General features: G+C 54.6%; 1 protein-coding gene across 1 annotated transcript; it reads right to left on the bottom strand.

Moving 5' to 3' along the window:
* Positions 1–1538: 1538 nt before the first annotated feature.
* On the bottom strand, positions 1539–3650 carry LOC138390524 (protein S100-A15A). Its single transcript, XM_069479599.1, has 2 exons — positions 3501–3650; positions 1539–1715 (listed from the first exon to the last, which is right to left on the bottom strand). Exons 1-2 carry the CDS (start codon positions 3648–3650, stop codon positions 1539–1541), a joined length of 327 nt encoding a protein of 108 aa, XP_069335700.1.
* Positions 3651–7479: the final 3829 nt, after the last annotated feature.

Genomic DNA, 7479 nt, shown 5'->3' with positions numbered 1-7479 from the left:
AAAAGTCAACCCTCCAAGGTGGGCTCTGGCAATGTCTGAAGGCAGGAAGACCCTCCCTAGGGATTCTGTGTCAGACTCCTGGGCTCCTGGGGGGAGGGAGAGAAAAACGACACTGGACGGGCAGGGGCAGGTGTCAGACGGAAGGGCTCAGGGACCAGAGGAGGACTTGGATCCTCGAGGCACAAATGGCCCTGAGTCAGGAGCATCTCCCACATCCATCATCGTGAGGTGAGGTGTTAGTAAACACCAGCCCCAACACTTCTCTCCTCTCGGAAGCCTTCCTGGGTCACCTGTCACCCAGGTTCCTCATCGCTCTTCCTACGTACGACAGGTGTCTGCGGTTCTGCCCGGCTGGATTGTCAGCTTTGCCCTTGTCTCGGTCTCTGACTCAGCCCTGCGCACAATCCTCCCTGGCAGACGCACTGCCTGCCCGGCTCCTGCCATCCCCATGCAGTTTCCCTCAGTCGCCAGCGCCTGAAACCTGGACCTCATCCTGCACCCTCGCCTCCCTCAGCCTGCCGCCTGGGCCCCTGAGCCCTCCCCCGTCTCCTCGAGGGCCATTCACCTAGTCCCGCTGTGCAGGAGCCTCCTGCTGTGTCCGACGTGTCCTCTGTGGCCCCAGCTAGTTTCTGAAAGCGCAGAGCAGATCCCATGGCACACCGTGTTTGGCACACAGACCCAGGAACCCTCCCTGTCCTCAACCACCCTGGATCCTGTTACCTAAAGGATAAGGGCCAAATTCCAATGCCCAGCTTTCAAGGATTCCCAGAGTCTGGTCCCAAGCCACCCCTTCAATCTGATTTCGTGCTATTCTTCCCATGAACACTAATTTCCAAGCAACCTTCCTGTTGCCCCTGGATAAACTGCATGGATTTCTACTCCTGTTCCCTCTGCTTGAAATGTGCCTCTCCCCCAGTCCTGGTCCCTTACCAGGTCTGGGCCCGCCTTTGTACACTGATTACTTGGGGCCTTCCGTCAGCACAGGGACACTGTCAGAAAGCGGTCTGTGTCCAGTGCTCCCCTGCCCCGGGGGCTCACATCCCATCAGGTGTGTGGAGCAAGCGATCAATATCGTCACCGAGGCCTGGCTTTCTTATCTCCCCAGGAGAAGAAACTCTTCCCTTTCAGACCGAAAGCTGAGGGCACAGGCTGTCTCCTCCCCCAGACAGGGGCTCCCTAGAGGCAGGGGCTGCGTCTCCCCCACCAGACAGAGGGGTCCCTGGACGCAGGGGCTGTGTCTCCCACCTGAAATGGATGTTCCCCAGGCTGGGGACCAAACTGCCTCTTTCTGAACCTGTAGAGAATTCCCAGAACCATGAACAAAGACCCAGAAATACTTATGAAATTGCTTTATTCCCTCCCACACAGCTGTTCTTCCCACAGACATGCACGCACACATGCATGCGCGCGCGCGCACACACACACACACACACACACACGAGGACACACAGCAGAGTTCTCCATTGAGCTGCCCACAGCCAGGTCACGCCTGCTCCTGGGGTCAGGCTCCAGTGGGCAGGAGGCCGCCTGAACTCCCTCTAGTAGAGGCTGTGCCGGGCGCAGTGGTGGGCGCACAGCTGCCGGTGGTACTGCAGGTGGTAGTCCTTCACCAGCTTGCCCAAGACGTAGAGGAACTCGTCGAAGCAGATCTGATTGTCCTTGTTCTTGTCTGCTACCCGGAACAACTCCGCGATGTAGTATGGCTCCTTGCGGCCCTGAGGAGCGGACAGGGGTCAACCACGCGCCCCGGCACACAGCCCACCTGCCGTCCGCCGGGAGGGAGGGGCGATGCGGCGGGGCCCCGCCCACCAGGGCTTTGCAGGAAACAACGCCTCGCTCCACTGGTCAGGGACTGGGACTCCGCAGGCTGCCAAGTCTCAAGACACAGACGGGTGGCAGGTGTCTCAGGGCACTGGACCTGGAGCAGTGTGGGTGCAGCCGGAGGAGGTGGCCTGGGCGCCACTCCCTGCTTAACTGTCTCTAGTCCCCCACACAGCACCTGGTGGCCCGGCATCCCCAACACACTTCACGCCCACGTCAGTGGCTGTTTCCAGCAGCACCGGGTGGGGTCCGATGTCTTCATCCTGTGCACGTGCCTAGGAACCTTTTGTGGCGCTTTGCCTGTCACCTACACAGACTGCAGAGTAGGGGAAGGACAAGGCCGTGGGCCCTGCGGCCATCCCTGATGTGCCCTGAGGGCCGAGGATTGGCCACTGGAGGTGGGAGGACAGCGTGAAGGAGGCAGGGACAGGGCAGAGGCAGGTGGGCACTGGGCACTCTGGGCAGCGGCAAGGGCGGGGGCGGGGCGGGTCCCAGCAGGATTCGGCTGCTGGGTTGTCCAGTGTGGAGCCCTGGCTGGCATCGCAGGGAGGCAGCTGTGCGGCTGTGAGCAGCTGCAGACCAGTAGGAGGCCCCTTTGTCCCCGTGGGCAGGTTTGCAGCGTCTCCCTCCCCCACTGCCCACCACTGCCGCCCTGGGACCTCCTCTCCTCCACAGAGCTGCTAAACCAGAGAGGAGCCGGAGGCTTCCCTCACTCAGCGCACCCTGCCCAGGCCGCTATCGTGCCCAGGTGTCTGTCCCTGAGGGCCCTGTACTGGGAGGGGCTGTGAGACTCATGAGGCAGGCTTGGGCAGTCCTGGCACAGTTGGCCCTGGAAAGGACGAGGCTTCCTGGAAACAGACCTGACCACAGTTAGTCCCCTCTCTACAGTCACACTCGCTCCCTCCCTCCCTCCCTAGAGTCACACTCCAGTAAACAGAGGCAAGACTGTCTCCTAGGATGCTTCCCAAAGCTGGGAGGGGAGATGGGATGTGGCGAAAGGAGAACATTTTCCTGGAATGGAGTGGCCTTGAGTTGGGGGGGTGGACCTGAAGTCCTCCGGAGTCACGGTCCAGAGACCCAGGGCATGGGACAGAGGGTAGAGGGCAGCATCCCAGACACACCTGTGGGCCTTGTAGACCCGAAGGAACCCAGTAACCACGGGTCTGGGCTGATGACAGAAGAGATGAGCAGGGCCTGGAAGCTACATTTCCTTCTCCTCCTGGGTTGGGTGGCCACCGCAGCCTACCCTGTCCCCCAAGGCAAGGGCCCAAGGGCCAGGCCTGTGCTAGCCCAGAAGGGACTGAGCTCAAAGGGCTGGGTGGTGGCAAAGGGTTGGGGCAGAGGCAACCAGAGGGGTCTGTGGGCAGACAGGTGGTTTAGGGCCAGCACTCAGGAGGCAGGATGGGCAGAGGAAGGAACAGTTTTGGGGTAAAGACCGAGTTCCAGGGATTAGGTATGCTTGGCTGGAGTGGGGCCAGGGAGGGATGAGAAATAAAGCTGGGCAGGGACCCATCCCCTCCTCTGGCCACCAATCCTGCCCTTGAGCACTTCCTCACTCCTCCTCTGCCCTGAATGGAAGACTCTTCTAGGAGATAGCTCCCTCTGCCTAACACCCTCACCACTCACTTCCAAGCACAGAACCAACCCTACACCATGCCCTGGGCCCAGACCCTACGCACCAAGCTCTCCATGAAGCGGGGAACGTTGTCCAGGAGCAGGGCCTTAAACTCCTCCAGGGAAAGTGTCTCCACGTCACCTTTCCGGGCTGCATACTGGTGGTAGCAGTGGATGATTTGGAAGAGGGATTCTTCCACTGGCGTGTCCGTCATGATGGCTGGGCCCCAGCCCAGGGCAGGGGGCAGATCTGGGGATGCAGCGGTGGAGCAGCGGGGAACAGTGGAGAATCTGGGAGGAGAGAGCAGCACCTCATCTGGACCAGTCCACAGCAGATGGGTGCTTCTTCCAAGAACCTTCTGCCCTCTTGCTCCTCCCTACATTCCTGCTTCAGTCTCGGGTCCCCTCTCTGCACTCCATCTGACCCCTTGCAGACTTGACTCAGAATCTCTGCCCTGCCAGAAGCTTTTCTGCAAAATCTCAGGGCAGTTTCTCTCCCTTTGCTGAGATCAAGAGCCTCCTGGGCACCAGAGCTGTGTCCTCCTTCCCTCCCACCCACTCTCAGCTTAGCAGTTACTTGAGGCCAGGAATGAGGAGCAACTAAAGACTCTTTGAAACAAGACAGTATTTATGTTGTTTCTAATTGAAATATTTTTAAAACCCTTAAAAAGGCAGAATCCCCATGATTATAACCTGTTTGTGCCACACACGGAATATTAAAATCACTATTCTGCCCGGAAGACCCAGCCCTGCTTGTGTTGTCATTGTCGCTTTATTTCCCAGTCGAATGTACAGACAAGGCATGGGTTGCCACTTTTGCTCCTACCTCCCTGTGCGGCCCTCCCTAAAAGGAGGCGACACGCCATCACACCATCCCTTCAGCCCTGAGATCCTGTGGCCCTCCCAGAGCCTCCATGCAGCACCCACCTGGCGCTCTGTTGCCTGCAGCCTCCTGCTCCCCACTTCCTACGGAGATGAGCGCCCTGTGTTCAGGAGTCAGGTCCGCTGTCCTCCCGGATGCTGCGCAGAGCAATCACAGCTGCTGCTTCCACCACTTGCGGAGCCAGCCCCACACCAGGTGGAGCACCTTACACACGTTATCCCATTTCACCCTCACAGTGGCTTGAAGAGGTAGGCATCGTTACCCCCATTTTTTGAGGGAGGAATGAAACCCAGAGAGGTTAAGTAATTTCCCAGGATCACACAGCTGATCCACCTGGTGCTTGATTCAAACCCATGTCTTGGGGAATAGGCCCAAAGACATGCTTTTAATTTAGGGCGCTAAACCCCTGTGGGTCATGGTTGTGCTTTTGGGACACCCATCCACACTGTACACATTCCCCAAAACAGGTAAACTGCCCCTCTCTGCTTTCTAGAACATGCAAAGACCCAACACAGCCCATCCTGCCCCCATGGTTCCCTGAAAAGAGGCACTGACCTGTTGCTGTCAGGGCAAGGATCCTGACCCACAGATCCAGCTTCCGGTTGATCCTGGAGACTCCCCAACGCTCAGGGAGGGGCAGCTGTGTGAGCTGGGAGCCCACCACCAAGCCTCACATCCAGCCCTTCCTCAGTGCCTCCAACTACAGCAGCCACGGCAGTGACTCTTCGCGGGTTCTTCAGCAGCAGGACTGAGCCTTAATTGCATTCCTGAGATGACATCACAACATTTACTTGCTAAGATGAACTCACCTAGTTTCAACCCACCTTCCCCCGAAATCACAAAAGGTCACATTACCCATCTCCTGGCCTCAGAGCTCATCCTCCAGCTCCAGGGCTTGGGTGGGGTCAGACACATCTTAAATACATCTTCCTGTGATGTCTTCCCTAAATTAGCGAACCCTCAAACTCCAGTCATGGAGCGTATTCATTCATTTATTCATTCAACAAATATCCTTGAGTACCTACAGTGCACCAGGCCTTCTGCAGGCAATATGAGTGAGACACGGGCCACCTCACAGGGTGGGGACAAGTGAGGGGACAGTCACACATTGTCACACTACACTGTGGACACTAACCAAATGGCACCAAACAGGGTGCCTGGAGCATCTCTTGCCTGGAAGGAGCATCTCTTGCCTGGATTGTTGAGGAAGACTTTCTTAAGGAGGTGATATTTGAGTTGGGACTTGAAGAACAGTTTTGAGTTACGAGGAGGAATGGAAGACCAGGCACCCCAGACAGAGGGAATTGCATGCGCAAAGCCTAGTGGGTAAGAAAGAGCGTGGCCCACTCAGGGGATGGAGCCCATAGGGTGCATTGTGAGCAGTGAGAAGGAACAAGGCTGGGGTAGCAGGATGGAGACAAAACGAGAAGACCCTGTGTGCCAAACTAGAGCTGCAACTTTATCCTGTGCATGGAAAGATACAAAAGAGGGTTTTTTAATCAGTTGGGTGATGGGTGGGAGATGACAGAGCAGTGGCAGAACCAGCTTTGCTCATAATAACAACTGCAACATGGAAGCGACCCTCCTCTGAGGGGGGCCAGACCTATAAGCCTGGCTGCCCTACAGGTGCCACCTGGGCGTTTGAGTGACAGGGACTCCCCTACCCCATCTCATCCCAATAGGAGCCTACTCCCAGCGGCCTTTTCCACCTGACCCTATCTCACCCCTGGCAGCTCCCCGGGAGTGACCCCACAGGCTCATGTGTGAGTCTCCCAGAAGGGGGCGCCAAAGGACAGGTAATTGAACCAGAGACTGCATCTAGGCATCCCTGAAGGTTTGAGAGAGAATAATTAGTAGATGCATAAGCCAACACCTTTTCCAGTTTGCTGGGTGAGCCTTCAGCTACCCAACATAATGATTTCCTCAGCAAACAAGTGGTTCATCAATACACTTTTATGTCTCTAAACCAAAAACATGGCTCAAATTTCTAAAAAGTAAAACCATTTAACATTGCCAAGCTAAAGCCTCTGAGAATTTTATTGAATATCTTTGATCCACCTATCATTCCCCTGGCAATTTATCCCAAAAATTTAATTAGGCAAATGTTAAAAGCGATAATCAGGAAAATGTTCATCACTGCAATATCTATAAACAAGGAACAAAAGTAAAACCCCAACCTTCAAGGTTGAAACCATCTAATTAACAAATTTGGTATACCAATATGATTCAGCCTTGGACAATTGCTGGATGATAAGTTGTCTGAAAAGACACTCCATTTCTGACCTATGGCTGGTGGGGGAAGGGGTCAGGTAGCACTTCTCTTCCCCCTGCCTTCTGTTCACTCTGGGACAAAACAACCCCCAACACCATGCCAATACCCAATGACAATTCCTTCCGAAGGTGTCCTGGAACTACCTCTTTTACTTAATGTCATGCTGTGGACATCTCACATGCTTAATCAATGCTAGCCTGATTTTTAATGAGTATACAGTGATCTTTTTTTGCATATATCAAAATTCATTTTATCGATCCATCATTGGTAGACATTTAAATTACCTTTAGTTTATACATTTTAATGTCAACTCTTCCTTAAGATTGATATGTCTTCAGAATGTTGCCCTGTGTTAGGTACTAGGTGCACCTGTGCTAGGTGCTGGCGAGAAAGGGAACAGAAATGAATTAAATAACATTCTATCTTCGAGAAGCTCATGGTCTGGAGGTGGAGACAGACATCTAGACAAAACTTCAAGGTCATGTACTTAGGAAAGAACCACAAACATGGTGCCAAACATGCATTCCCCACTTCATCCCCCACACCTCCAACTCACAATCCGCACAAACACTCCGGTCTAAATGTCTTTCCAATTGTGGAGACCGGTCACTGAAAGCAACACCTTGTGATATCCAGAAGCCACTGTGGCCAAAGAGTAGCTTTTCCTCGTTAGCATCAGAAAGGAGGTTTACCTCCAATTGGCCCTGAAGCCCCCTAGGGTTTCAAACAACTCAAGGATAGGTAGAGACCTCACGAAGATCATTCTCAATTCCTGACTAAGAGGGCAGTGGGATGGGGGTGGAGAGAATCGAGCAAGGACTTTAAAAATTAAAGAAGTGCAGCCACCTCAGTATCTGAGATGATGAATCAGGTTATCCTGGCTAAATAT

Source organism: Eulemur rufifrons, chromosome 8, assembly GCF_041146395.1.
Source record: "Eulemur rufifrons isolate Redbay chromosome 8, OSU_ERuf_1, whole genome shotgun sequence".
Classification (NCBI taxonomy): domain Eukaryota; kingdom Metazoa; phylum Chordata; class Mammalia; order Primates; family Lemuridae; genus Eulemur; species Eulemur rufifrons.
This window is presented reverse-complemented; position numbering and strand designations above follow the sequence as displayed.

What these genes read in the sequence shown, in the direction of transcription:
- LOC138390524 (XM_069479599.1), bottom strand. Translation starts at nt 3,650, where the DNA reads ATGACGGACACGCCAGTGGAAGAATCCCTCTTCCAAATCATCCACTGC. An exon ending in CCCGCTTCATGGAGAGCTTG is followed by an intron (nt 1,716 to 3,500) that starts GTGCGTAGGGTC and finishes TCCGCTCCTCAG; the next exon opens with GGCCGCAAGGAGCCATACTA.